Below are 14,273 nucleotides of genomic sequence, written 5' to 3'. Positions count from 1 at the left end.
GCGCAGCTGATTCGGGATGTAGCCGCTCGCGCGCACCCGAGAAAGTGGCCCGACTCTGTGGTCATAAAGGTCAAGGCTTATGGCGACATGACGGACCGGTTGGCCGTTGTTTGAAGGGAATGGTCCGCATTTGACGATGGTAGAGGAAGGCGCCAGATATGATGAAATAACCTCGCTTATAACTTTGGCATACTTTTAAGCTTGTAAGCGGAATAGACTGTTCTAGATAACGCAGTTTCTCTCTTCAGTTAATACGTTCCTCAGTGCGTCGTTGTTTGAATACGTCATCATGCCCTGTACATCATTGGTTGACAGCCAGTTGACGGCCCAAAGTGGAAAAGACTGCTCTTCACACAGCACTTCTTACTTCAGTAAATATGGTTTTAATACGTCATCGTTGATGTCATCGACCTTGCACAACATTGTTTGAGAGTCAGTTGACGGCCGTTTCATCTGAAAACCGTGCACACGAACGCCAGACAGGAACGACTCGACAATTCTATTTTTCTTGGCCTTGATTGCTGCATTGCTTATGGAATAGCGGGATGTAAATGACTGGCGTCATGGATGCCTGGGTGACCTTTGAATAGTCTGCACATCGTCGTGACGTGTATCTCAGAAACTAGAGTGGTTTAGTTCTTTAGAAGAGCAGGACTGTGAAATGCCCCGAGTGATCTTCAAGATGGCTATTTCAGTTTCAAACCCCCTACAAATGTGGAACACTCCCTTTAACTGGTAAAGATGCCCCGGGCAGATTCCTCGAGGCCCGACTTGGTAGAAGTCGAACGTTTCGGGAAGGACCTCGGACGGATCCGTAGTTTGTGATGCCCAGGTCCGCTCACAGTGTGCTGTCACCAGCCGGTCCCTCGCGTCCCGCCGTACCCGTGAGTGGCGGCGCTGGCCAGCGGCTGTCACCATGTGCGGGAGCGGCACAGCGGCGTCTGCCGCGCCGGCCGGCATCCGGTGTGCAGGGTCGGCCGGGCACCTACGCCCACGCGGCACGCACGGCCACGGAAGTGAGCGCGAACCCGCGACCGACCCATGCCGGTCGGCGGTGTCCCGGCCGCCCGGCAGCGGCGACGGGGTGCCGTACCGCGGCCGACCGAGCGACCGTCGGCCAGCTGTCAACAGAGCGGGGCCGAACGGGCTCAGTTCGGCGGATGGCCTGGGGCGGGCTGGCCGGCTCGGTCAAAACATGCGGGGGCCGCCACATGTCCCCAGCTGGAAATGGGCGACGTTGGCTGGGGAAGGCTGCTGTTCGACTTAAGTGAATTCGAATGTAAGACTGTCACGTTGTACAGGGAGCCTGCTGTCTTTCCAGCCTTTTGGATGCGTCAGCTGGAAAACATTGCCTTTATTCTGTCACTGTCGCCTTCGTTGATGATGCTTGTACTGGGCCTTTTCCTGAGCCCTGGCCTGTGATGACCAGGCTGTAGTATTGAGAGGTCAGCTCTCACTGGAGGTGGTGCTGTGACTTGCATTGCCCAGGACCACTGGATGACATAGAGGTACTGGTGCGGTATAGTAAGCTGCGAAAGACCCGTGTCTCCACATTTAACGCATCGTAGAATAAGTAAGGGGGACATTTATATATCAATTCAGTTATGTGCACATAATGCACATCATGCCATAATGTCATAATGCACACCATGTTAAGGGTCGAAGGCGTTGTTGAGCTGTGCACCTAACACCTCTTATCTCACTTTCTCACCCCCCTCCCTCCCCCCATCGGTCTCCTTGGGATGACCACCCTCCAACTGCGTGTGCCCCCCCCCCCCCCCCCACGCTCGGATTTCTTCCGTAAAGGCTTCTGATTGTTCGGAAAACAAGCCATGATGCCACGAAACGGAAACACTCTGTGAAACAACTGGCGTTATTCGGCTGTGGAGAGTAGAAAGTAGGGTCGCTGGTTGACTCGAGTTGGATGGACGCAGCACAATGAACCTTGACGCAACAGCTCTCGGGATACCGCAGTCATTCTTTGTCTCCTCGTCGCATGTGCGCAGTGGTAGGCACCCACGCGTTCCCCTCGTACTGTAGACGCAAGGCTGGCCGTCACCCGCTGGTGCCGACTGCAGCCCACGACTGCAAGCAGGGTAATTTATCCTTCGTAGGGGCGTGGTGTACCATGCTTGGACATGGTCGCCGTCCGGGTGCCGCTGACGCAGACCACCGCCCGTCACTCGCCGGGATGTCCGTCAGGGCGGGGGCGATGGTGTCCGCGCTCTGCGGCGCGGCCGCCGGGGGCCGCGCGCGAATAGTGCAAGTCACGCTGCAGCCGGCGGGGACCGTTGGCGGCACCAAGGCCGGCCGCGGTGGCGCCGCCGCCAGGTCGGGCCGCCCCGCCCCCCCCCCCCCCCGACCTTGCCTGGCCGTACGGGTCCCGCCGCGCCCCCACCGGACGCCCGCACGGGGGTCATGTGGGGTCGGTAATGGTTGCCGGAGCCGGACGTGCTCTGGCCAGCCCGGCCTGCTTTATGGCCCTGCTCGAAATACGCGCGCCACCGGTTTAATCTGGTAAGTGCAATTTTGGAGCCGGCTGGAAGACAATGGGCGTTGGCTCAGCTACCCTTTGTAAATGAGGCCGCAAAATGGCTGTCAGGGAGAAGTGGTCTCCATGGACTATGCTGAGTTTCCGAAACGCGCGTGCCACGGATCGAATCTGATAGGTGCAATTTGGGAGCCAGCTGGAAGACCGTGGGCGTTGGCTCAGCTTCCGTTTGTTAATGAGGCCGCAGAATGGCTCTCAGGGTGAAGTGGTTTCCATGACCTGTGTTGAGTATTCCGGCCAACGCCAGCTAACAGGAGACGGAAATACCGGCCCGATCACCCGGAAACTACGGAGATGGAAACCCGCGATGACGAGACACGTTTGGTACGTGGCGCGGGGTCTCGGGCCGTCGCCTTCTACAGCGGACCTCCAGCTGCTCGGTTGACGCTGTGTGGTACGTGTTCGATTTATGCTGATCACCTGACTGGGAGCGGGAAAGGATGCTGGCTTCCACAGTCGCATGGCACGGCCAACTCCGAAGAAGAGTGGGGTGCGGGCCGCTGTGGATTCCAAACAGAGGGTCATGAACATGTGCTCCGCAGCTGCTCTTACCAACAGATGGTTCTTGACGTGCTTCGTATGTTGATATGATTTTGAAGAGGGTAATCTGATCATAAGTTTTTGTGCTCGGTATTTTGGCAGAACCTTGGCGGTGATTGTCACAAGAGGCCTCTATCAAGTGTCACAAGAGGTCTCTATCGTCTATGAATGCCTACTCGAAGTTTCTTTTCCTTGTTTTGTTCTGCGGGGCTTTGGGCCGCTCCTTTGTCTGTACTTTCACGCAACGTATCTGGGAGGCCTCTTTGGTTCCTGTTTTGTTTCCAGTGTTTGTCACCAGCGGCACAGTATAGACAACAGTGATGGAGCCCGCAAGGGGCCGGGAGACGGGGAGCGCGCCGGCTCAGAGCAGGACATTGCGTCGACATGCTCTGTTTTCTGTTATGGCATCATGTGTCCATATTTGTCCGTCCCTGGTTTCTTCGGGTACAAGTCTCCGTCCCAAGCAGCCGTGGTGTGATCGGACACTGCGACAGATCGGTTCTGAAGGCGGACTCACTCAGTTTCCCGTAAAAAATGCACCAGTCAGACATGGCACGTTTACAGTGTGCTGTAGTCCAGTTTTGAGCATAGCCAATCAGTGCATCGCTGGCCTGTAGCCGATCTTAAACCGGACCTCCCCCCCCCCCCCTTCCCCCGGCTGCATGCATTTCACCGTGACCGTGCGCTCGTCGGCGCGAAGTCCCCGGCTCCACGGCGCGGCCGTGTCAGCCGGTGGGCATCGGGTCCCTCCCGGCTTCGCGGCGGCCGTTAGCCAGTGGGCGCGGGGTTCTGCAGGCGGCGCCCGGCTCGGCCGCAGCCGGCGCTGACCTGGCGAGAGGCCGCCTGCACTATGCCTGACTTCGCGGGCACTGCTGCCGTCTGTGGAGCAGCGCCCAGCCGAGGAGAGCAGACCGTGTAACGGAACGATCACGGTTGGCGTGTGAATGAGCGTGTTTGTGTGGCCGGCGGGATTACACGACGGGACGGCAGGGTTGAAGTAAGGTGGTGTAGTGGTATGTGCACCTATGTGGTAGGGGTATCACCATTCTAGTCAGGTCATGGATGCAGCGAGGTGATGATTGAGCGCAATTGCTGCTTCTTTGTCTTGTCTTCATGGTCTCTAAAATGGCATGGAAGCAGCTACACTTCTGAGACGACTCACTGAAGTTAAACTCAATAGTTCAGTGATCGCACACAGCACGAGCAGGACTTCAGCAAGATCCCAGTTTTCGGGCATTGTTAGATCTCATGCTGAACATAAGTGATCTTGGATATGCCATGAGGCACTGGTTAAACAACGATAGACTCGTTTTTTTAGCATTGTGAGCTCTTGTGCTGAAAATAGCTGACTCAAAATACCAGAGGGGGGGGGGGAAGGGGGACACTAGTTAAACGAAGATTTCATTCATTGATACACGTATGTTTAGAATACTCTGCGTTTCAAGACCGCGCTCATCGCCCCGACTGGATAATAAATGAGCTTTGGAGCTCCATTACCGATGCCCAAATTAAGGCATGCAAACTGACTCATTTCTTACAAGAACTGTACGCATCCACACCCCGCATCAACACGCCTGGTTTCCACGGCCTGTCACGGCTTCGGCTCCGCAGTCGTTCATTAAGTGGCGTGGTTTGTTATGCTATCTCATCTGTTGGCTGGTCTTACTTCGTCAGCACTAGTCGTTAAGATGATTTATGGGACTGCATAGTTTAAGAACATCAGTGTTGCACCCCTCGCTCCTCTCAACGCCATGGCTGCTGTGGACCAATAGCAAACGCGACTGGTGGCTGCTTATTCCAGTCCGGCCGTGCGAATGCTTTCGCGCCCACTTTCATTTGCTTTATATGCCAGGATGTAGCTTGCAGCTCGGGTGAAATTGAACGCCGTCCATGCACCGACGCCGCCCGCTCGTGCGCGCCCATTGATATCGTGCCCGCGAGTGCCCGTATATCGTGCCCGCGAGTGCCCGTATATCTCCACGCGTTCACCTGCGCCCTCGGATGGGTCCAGATGATCCCCATGTCGGCTGACGCTGCCGTGCTCTGCTTGCGAGCGTCCCCCCGCCTGCTGGAAGGCCTGCCGCCCTGCTGTCTGGGTCTGTCCGTCAATCAGCGATTCATAGCGTGACCGATGTTCCCCCTCCCTCCACCGGGCGGCGGCGCCGGGTCTCCCTCTGACCGGCGGCCCGTCACGTCCACAGAGCTGACGCTGCACAGGACGCAGGGCATCAAGGAGCGCACGCCTAACGCGCCGTGCGTCATCTACGTGGCCGGCGGCTACCTGCGCTTTAGCCTAGACAAGATGGAGTGTTACGCGCCCTGTGACCGGGTCTGGCACGAGCTGGCGCCACTGCCGGACGCGCGCTCCGGCCTTCGGCGGCGCCTTCATGGGCGGCCTGCTGTACGTGGTCGGCGGCCGGAAAAAACAACCCCACAGGTCAGCGGCGGACGGAGATGGAGGACTGCTGGCCGCACTGGTCAGTGGGGGCCGGAGAGGGGGACTGCTGGCTACAGGTCAGCGGCGGGCGGAGGAGACGGGGGGGGGGGGGGCTGCTGGCCGCACTGGTCAGCGGCGGGCGGAGACGGGGGACTGCTGGCCGTAGGTCAGCGTCGGGCGGAGACGGGGGACTGCTGGCCGCACTGGTCAGCGGCAGACGGAGATGGGGGTTTGCCGGCCACAGGTCAGCGGCGGGCGGAGACGGGGGACTGCTGGCCGCACTGGTCAGCGGCGGACGGAAATGGGGGACTGCTGGCCGCAGGTCAGCGGCGGTGAGGGGTGGGGATCCGACGCCGGGGGCCAGCGGCGGGGAGAGCACCGCGGGGCGGGGAATGGTGCACACGCTAGCGTCAGAGGAGGGAAAAGCGACCAGACGGGGATTCGTGGGAAGAGACACACATTGTTTGTGATCCATGAAATGGTGATAGCAGTAGCTCAAAGAAGGAGGCATGAGTTGAATAGGAACTGCATACCATCCCCAAGTTAGTGCCGTGGCATGGGCGGTGACACCGACCCACGGGGTATCCGTGTGGCTGCACAGGCACGGCTACCAACCCCGGTGGCCGCCCAGCGATCGGCGGCGTTTTTGTCAGCCGCCGTGAGGCTCGGGATCAACAGCCGAAATTGCATTTTTGCTGAGTCACCGGGCCACTCGATCCGGCTGCCGAAGGTGCTGAGTCACTGTCCGCCGCGGCGATCAGACACAGCAAAGTCGGTGGACTCCGACGCAGCCGTGATAAATGTGCCTTTGATTGCGGAAACCTGCAAAATGCCTTCCGCCGTTTGCCCGTTACGTGGTCCAAGGTCATGCCCGGAGGCCGGTCCGGCCGTGGCCCAGCGAGGCCGGCCGACACCGCACGGCCGGTCCGGGCGGGCTGGCTTCTGTCCCGCGTACGCCGCACTTTCACCGACTGGGGCGGCTGGGGGCTGCGGGCTGTGGGCGGGACGTCCGGCGATGGTGGACCGCCGCCGCCGCCGCCGCGCGTGCCGCCGTCCGTGCGTCACGTGCGGCCCTCTCACCGGCGCCCCTCTGCGCAGGCGTGCTGGACAGTAACCGTGTCGACTGCTACAACCCGATCACGAACGCGTGGCGCGCGTGCCCTGGCACGCTGGTGCCGCGCAGCCGCCTGGGCGTGGCGCTGCTCGACGGCTACCTGTACGCCGTCGGTTGGCTCCAACGGACAGCAGTTCCTCAACAGCGTGGAGAGGTGCGTGTGTCCGACGCGGCGCGGTGAGGCCACCCGCGCCGAGAACGCCGCCGCCGGCCTTGCGGGCGTTTGCGCGTGGTTTGCTACATGCTTAGTAATGAGAAGTAAAGGCGGATATGGCAAATAGGAATGGTACGTCTAGTTGTAGTTTGCAATGCTGTGTCTGCTAACCATCATACTGTGACATCCGTAAGAAGCTTGAAGCGTTTGTATGAAGCTGCTGTTGTTCAGACACTTCAGCTCTGGCGGGAAAGAATTCTGTGATCTTTTTGCGACATGGGAATATTCTTCGCTGTATTGTACAGCAAACTGTGTCCACCCACCTGAAAAGCCTTGTAATACCTGAAGTGATCTCGTGACCAGCCGTGACGGTGGCACAAGTGTCGGGGGCCTCCGCACCGTGTCCGACGAATGACGCACACAACAGCCGAATTAGAATAACGAATGACCTTAGGTGCAGCCCCGTCTGCCCTTGCCCGGGCGGCAGAGCTGACCCTCCCCCCTCCCCCCCGTCCGCTGCCAGGTACTGTCCGGACAAGGAGTTCTGGACGCTGATGCAGCCCATGTCGACGCCGCGCATGGGGCTGGGCGTGGCCATGGTGAACCGGCGGCTGTATGCCGTCGGCGGTTACGACGGCACGGCCCGGCTGCGCACCGCCGAGTGCTACCACCCGGAGGAGAACAGCTGGACGCCCATACCGCCCATGAACACACCGCGCAGCGGCATAGGTACGCACGCCGCGCCACAGCTACTATTGATTCACACCTCCACTGCACCATAATACCAACCCGTGCAATAGTCGGCCCACTCACTACTGCTGCAACGTGTTGTAGCGTACGCGACCTCCGTGTCTGGCAAGGAGTCCAGCCTTAACGACGTCGCCGGGCAAATCTGACGATCACGACCGTGCTGGAAGGCTCGGCTTTTAGCCCGTGTAGACTCGCGGCTGATGCAGTTCTGACGTGAGGGCCATCACACGCCTGTTGCGTCAGGGGGCGGGACGCGAGGGCGGGCCAGCCCCAGGTCTGTAAGCTGCCGTCGAATTACGTGTCAGTTCGATTACGGTGCAGTTCGGTAAGTCCACTTTCAAGTCGGACGGGGTCGGTGGGAGGGGGCGGCTGAGCATGCAGTACTGCCACCCCACTCCGCGGATGCCAGCGTGTTCTTTGCCGGAGTTGTCTTTCGCTGAACTGTGGCCTTGTTTGGCCATCTGTACCTGGACACGATAAAAGAATGTGTGCGCGTGGGCTGGAGGTCGGTGGTGAGTTTTGGCATTTGTTGCTATGTGGTGGGGTAGGATTTTGTTGTACATGTCATTCCGGTGTACGACGAAGGAGAATTTCTTGACGAAACTTACGGGACTAGACGGGAGCTTACACATGTGTGCGGAGACTTGGGAATGCCAAGAAACCGAAAATCAGGGCAGTTGATATTCTCGAAATATTGGCGTCCTTGTCGAACTGTTTTGGTTCGTGGCAACAAGACTAAAATGCGTAACCGGAAGGACAGAGGAGAAAAGGGAGACGAAACGCCCAAAAAAAGAACCGCAGCGCGCTGCGGCTTCCCGACCGCCGAGTGCTGTCGTCGGGCCCGGGAAGTCGAGGCGTGCGGTGTAGTGCAGCGTCAGCAGGGGCGTTACGGCTGTGACGGGGCCGCGTGCAGCGCACAGCTCTCGCGTCGGCCCGTGACTGCAGCGGCGGTGCCCGCGGCGCCCGGCCGGACCGGTCGCCGGTTGTTGCCGAGTCACGGCAGCTGGCCAGATTGTCCGCGTGCCCGGTGGTTCCCTCGGAGGGCGCGTGGCCGACGGGGCCGGACCTTCCCGAAGGCCGCGCCCGGACGCGCGGAGGAAACGGCGGCGAGAGGCGCGCCCCGTCACCGCACCGGCACGCCTCCGGCGGCCCCGCGCCAGCCGGCTGGGGACGCCCTGATCGGGAGAGCATGTGTCAAGGGGCATGTTTGTGATAGCTGGCTCCTCATGACGACATGTGGTGGGCTGACGTGATGGATGTGGCTTGTCCGATGTGTCGTCGAGCCGTGACGGGACCGCCGTCGTTAGCTGGCGAGCGGGTGGTATCGCTGCCCGCCCGGACTGACCCTGACCCTGACCCGGCCCGCACCCCTCGTCCCAGGCATCGGCGTCATTGACCGGTTCGTGTACGTGGTGGGTGGCTACGACGGCAACCAGCAGCTGCGCACCGTCGAACGCTACGACACGGAGGAGCGCCGCTGGGAGATGGTGGCGCCGCTGCCCGCCCCCAAGTCGGCGCTCAGCGTAGCTGGTACGACGAAAGGGCAAGCTGTACGCACTCGGTGAGTGGTCGACCGCCGCCGGGCCCACAGCAGCGGCCTGACCCGGCGCCGGAGGCTCGGCCGCACCGTCACCGGCAACGGGCGGCGGGGGGGGGGGGGGGGGGCGCCAACCTTTCCTGGAGGCGGTGTGTGGGGGTGCTGACCCGGCACCACGTGAGGGTCGTGACTGCGCACGCCTCCGCAGGTGCCCCCGGTGCGCGGCCGCCGTGGTCCGTGTTGTACGCGGATGTGTCGCATAAGGATGACTTTCACTTCGATGCCGCCGCCGGAGTTGGTGCGGCCTGTTCCCATGCGTTCAAGCTGCTCAGCATGTTTGCTGTCACGCCTGTTAGGCCGGGATCACCAGCGATGATTAAGCCTGTGGGTCAGACGCCTATGTGCACACTGTTGCAACGCTTGGAGGACTTTGCTTCGGTGGCAGCCAGATAACATCCGATGGAAAGTCCACTCTGAAGAACAGCTGGGAGCGTGCCGTGCCCATGGTCAAACGTCAGCCCTTTACTATGTCGTGCGCCACGCGAACGGCGACGGTTTGCTTGGTGGATTAATTTCTTCCTGGTATTGACAGTACACATTGCCCACCGGGAGTGTCTTGGAGTGTTTTGTCATGCTCCGATAAGATTACCTGAAATGCCAACGTCGTGGCATTTCGGTATGTGGAGAGGCTGTTTCGCAGTGGAGGGGCTGGGGTCGCAAGCTCAACTCATGACCCCAACCCACAACACGATCAAGAACTGCGGGCACAAACTGGTCGCAGCGGCAATTGCCGTCCTCCGGGGCCTGAGCGATGACTGTTACCCTGGCGCCGCGTGCTGCCGGACCGCGCTGACCTCTTGAACCCCTTGGCCGCGTCACCAGGCGGCTTCGACGGCAACCACTTCGTCACGCTCGGTGGAGATGTACGACCCGGCGCGCGAACGCGTTGGACGGCGTGCGCGCCGATGACGTAGGCACGCTCCGGACACGTGTCGGCCGCCTCCGTGCGGCCCTGCTTCGTGCACACGGACCCGTGCCTGCTGGACCGGCGGCAGGCCGGCGGCGGCCAGCACGGCGCCAGCTGACCCCGGTCGGGCGCCGCCTAGCCGGCCGCGCGCCTGCCAGCGAGGGCGCGCGCGCGGGCGTACCTGAAGCGCGCGGACCGGGCGCGCGGTGCAATACGCGACGGCGGTGACGGACGGCTGTGTGGGGGCGGCGCTGTGGCGGCGCGCCCCGGAGGCTTGGGCGGGCGCGGCACCTCGTGGGCCGCCGCCCGCGGTGCCGTCCCGGTGTAACTGGTGAGCACCGGCGCACCGTACCGGGATCACGCTCCTGGCACTGGCCATGGCCAGCGTGGCGGCGTCCGACCGTGTCTGGACGAACGAGTTGTGTTGGTTATGAACCACGATGGCGGGATATTAGGTGACCGCGTGACGCGAGTGTCTTTTACGTGCCGATGCCTTGTTTACGGATGTTCGGGGCGGGGGTGTTAGCACAGGTGTAATGTCGTATCTGCGGCGCGAAATTTCCCTTCATTTAAATGTGCGATTACCGCAGTTTGATAATGCCGACAAATCACCATGTCGGGTTTCAAATTATTGCACAATGTCATCAATGCTAGCTCCAAACACACCCTCCTGGTGATGCTGGCCGAAACGATGCGTTGTGATAGGCTTGGCGACACCGGTGGGTATCTTTTATTCTGCAGTCGCTTATGCTGATATGATGCATATCATCCGCGAGATCTCTGCAGTTGCGAGTAAGACCGAACCAGATTACGGTTTTTCGGGGGGAGGGGGGTGCAGTAGACGAGGGCCAACTGAAAAGCTCGCAGCCCAGTGAGGAATGTGTTGAGCTAGAATCAGTGCGTTACAGCCGTAGGACTTCGCGGCCGTGCCGGCCCCTCATACTATTACATTACATCGCTAATGCACTGTCATGCCCGCTGCTGATTGCATTGCCCGGTTAATGCACTGTCATGCGCGCTGCTGATTGCATTACGTCGCTAATGCACCGTGACACCCACTGATAACGCACTGTCTCGCTTCTGCTCCGGTAAGAAGTAACGCTCACACTGAATACTTTGATAGGCTTCACGACAATAAGGGCCTGGCAAATCCGCCCATCCGCGAAGTACCGCTCCGAGGGTGTCCCTACTAAGTAGTTTAGTTTCCTCCGTGGCGTCTGACGCCAGCTGCTGTCACGACTCAGCGATACCACATCCGAACCGCGCGCTGGGCACAGGCCCATGTCAAGGCTGTACCTGCTTATAGAAGCAGAGCCGTCATCGGATCCTGGGGAGGGTGAGGTCCGTAGGTGGGGGGCAGTAATGTTAGAACTTGGTTCTGACGTTCATTAAATCATGCAAGTAAAGCACAGCGTCAAGTCCTCTGCAGGGGCCGGGACCCCTCTAGCTTCCTGAGTTGCGCCTTCACGTGCGTAGCTGGTGGGAACTATACACGTGGTTCAGCCTTTTGTCTGAAATTCATTCGAACTGCGCGCTGGCCGCATGCCCGATCACAACCGGCAAATGGCAAAGGTAACGAACCCGGAGTGGACACGCAGGTGAAAAAATCTGTCGTCAGCTCTACCTGTTCCAGTCGCGTCTTCAAGTTACGTCGCCGATCCACTGTTGGGACCGTTGACCCCGTCTTTGGTGTCACTGTCTACACAGCGCCTCGGGCGGTGACCCCCCCGAACGCCGTTCATCTGCTGACGGCCGTCGCAACAGTCTCCGCCAGGGACGACGTGTGAGCGGTGACACCATCGACAGGAGCCAACAGCCCTAGTGGTCATTCCACGTGTCGTGCACGCCGTCATTGATGTTGCCAAAGCGCGTTTCCGAGGTGAGGAGAGGAGATGTATTTGACGTCGCTGCGTGATAGGGGTGTGATGTGGACGTTGTGGTTACCGTGCGGCTCACACCGCAGCTGGCTGTCCGGACGTTCCCTCCAAAGGGACGCCACCACGACAGCCCCTACTTGAGGCTTTAGACGAGTGCGTCTGCTCGGGAAGACGAGTTTGTGACCGCTGGCGCTCGGCGACGCGCGCCGTCCGACAGCCACGAGCGACCGCGCGGCTGCGTCGGCGGGCAGATAATCAAACGTGGACGCAGGCGGCCTGGCGCCGCCCGTCGGCTCACGGCTCCGGTCGCTGTCGGTGCCCGTTATCTGATGGCGTGGTGTAGAACTGTCCTCGCTGGCTGTTTGGGAGCTCGTGAGCCTTGCTCTGCTCAGCAGCCCAGGAGCGCTCGACTCGTATGCAGTCACCTTTCAATGCCTTTTAGCGCGTTGTTCGATCGTCCGAGACGATGGCGGCTGTAGCCTGGGATGACCTTTAGTTTCGCTGGCAGGTGAATTATTCGCTGCGATGCAGTATCCTTGACCTTTGTGAGTTGATATGCGCATGTGCTGGCGAGTAAATCTGTGATGTATGTTTATATATTCGCGCGGGTATCTGATGTCGGCATTTTTGCTTCAGTAGAACGAGTCGCGTTCTTGGTTCTGAGGCGGCCTCCGGCAGCATGAGAACCGGCAAGCATACAGAACGGGGTTGCGGGCGCTGCAGCAGGACAGACGGGCGCAGCGCAGACAAGTAAACGCTGACATGATGACGGGCGCGTTTTAACGTAGCATATGACTCTTTGTGTATCGGGACGCTTCTAACCTGCGCAGGCGGAGTTGCAGGACATTCTGAGCGTTTAGTGACCTTAACAGACGGAGTGTCCCCAAAAGATCGCATTGCGGCACGGCTTCTATACTGCCACAGCTGCCAGCGCGCCAGCACAACACACCAGCCCAGCGCCACACAGACGCGCAGGCTCGCCGTGCTGTCTTGCAACTCCAACGATACAGCGCTGGCGAAGCGCACCTGTTTGCAGTTTTTCCGGCGCTGACGACATCGGCGCGTCGGCCTTACCATCGGCGCGTGGCCCCGGCGCTGCCACCGAATGTAGACAGCTGCTCCCCGAACTCTACTGCCGTGAGGCGTGGTAAAACCGCAGATGCACAAGTTTCCAGAACACCTGATCAATTGAGATTTGGATGCATATATTTCAGTTTTGTTTGAAAAACTTATTTTTGTTAAGGCGTGGTCTGATCCCGAACGACGTCGAGGCAGATGTTTCAACATAAACGGCTCTATTTTTGATGGATGCTGGGCACAACCGGCGTGGACTTAAACGTATTGGTTTATACCTTTGGACACATACGTGACTAGAATACACCATGTTCAAAGTTGTTCACTGCTACAGAGTGGTGTGTAGCGAACACCCCGAGTCACACTGTACCGGCTGCAATCGCGACATGCAGTACACCAGTGCCTCAAACTGGACAGCCATCCTCACCCCCGCCGTTCACAGGGGCTCTTCTCGCGTGAATTTGCCCTCCGTCGGCCGGGCCGCTGGGCGAGCGAGCTCCGTGTGAGCCGAGGCTCGCGGGCCGCGGCGTCTCTGATCCGCGTCCGGGGTGAGCCGCCGGGGGTGCCGCCGCTCCTGGAACACCCAATCAGCGGCAACGCATCACAACCTCACCCACTCGCCAGCGCCCCCGCAGCTGGGGAGAGTGTCTCACATTGGCAAGGGCTTTGAACTGACAAAGTTCGTAGTGCGCCACGATATATTGCCAATCACGATCGAGTTGAGGCCCATCACGGTCCAGTTCCCACGCTCCAATGCAGCTCGGCGACAGGCGCCTTGATATCCCGATACTGTGACATGACCCGGATCCAGACAACCACACCAACAATGGCACGGCCCGGCTGCCAGGCGCCGCCGTCGGTCTGTGACTGGCTGGATGTGACGCCGTGACTGCGCCATGACGCAACAGGGCTGGATGCTTTCGTTCCGCATTATCATACTTCAAGTACTTTTCGACAAAAACGGATATCACGACCGTGTTTGAAACAGTGGCGTAGCCAAGGGTTGCACGGGCTGCGCCTCACAGAGCTTCCGTCACTCCATCTCGTAACCATAAAGCAGCACCAGCAAGGCTGCGATAAGACGGAATTCTACGCGTCTTGCGACATCCAGGTCTGTTGTCTGCAACATTGTGGCCAGACTGCAGACGCCTGGCATCATCCAGCGTGCAGTTACGGGGAAAAGTGCGAAGAAAACCGCTGAAAATAGCGGATCTGAAGTACATCATGACCGGGACATTTATAAGACAATGGCTAATGCCAGATACCGGAAAA

The 14,273-nt window shown here is 59.7% G+C and overlaps 1 protein-coding gene across 1 annotated transcript in view; it reads left to right on the top strand.

Moving 5' to 3' along the window:
- Positions 1 to 6,642, top strand: part of LOC119102144 (translation initiation factor IF-2-like) — a 7,976-nt gene extending 1,334 nt beyond the window's left edge. The window contains exons 3-4 of the mRNA XM_037225495.1: positions 5,293 to 5,467; positions 6,627 to 6,642. Of these exons, the coding sequence (XP_037081390.1) occupies positions 5,293 to 5,467; positions 6,627 to 6,642 (191 nt within the window). The remainder of the gene's footprint in view (positions 1 to 5,292; positions 5,468 to 6,626) is intronic.
- The last annotated feature ends 7,631 nt before the right edge of the window (positions 6,643 to 14,273 follow it).

This window comes from Pollicipes pollicipes, unplaced genomic scaffold (genome assembly GCF_011947565.3).
Source record: "Pollicipes pollicipes isolate AB1234 unplaced genomic scaffold, Ppol_2.1 Scaffold_5677;HRSCAF=6716_pilon_pilon_pilon, whole genome shotgun sequence".
Taxonomy (NCBI): Eukaryota; Metazoa; Arthropoda; class Thecostraca; order Pollicipedomorpha; family Pollicipedidae; genus Pollicipes; species Pollicipes pollicipes.
The sequence above is the reverse complement of the archived record's forward strand: the minus strand, read 5'-3'. Positions and strand labels throughout refer to the sequence as shown.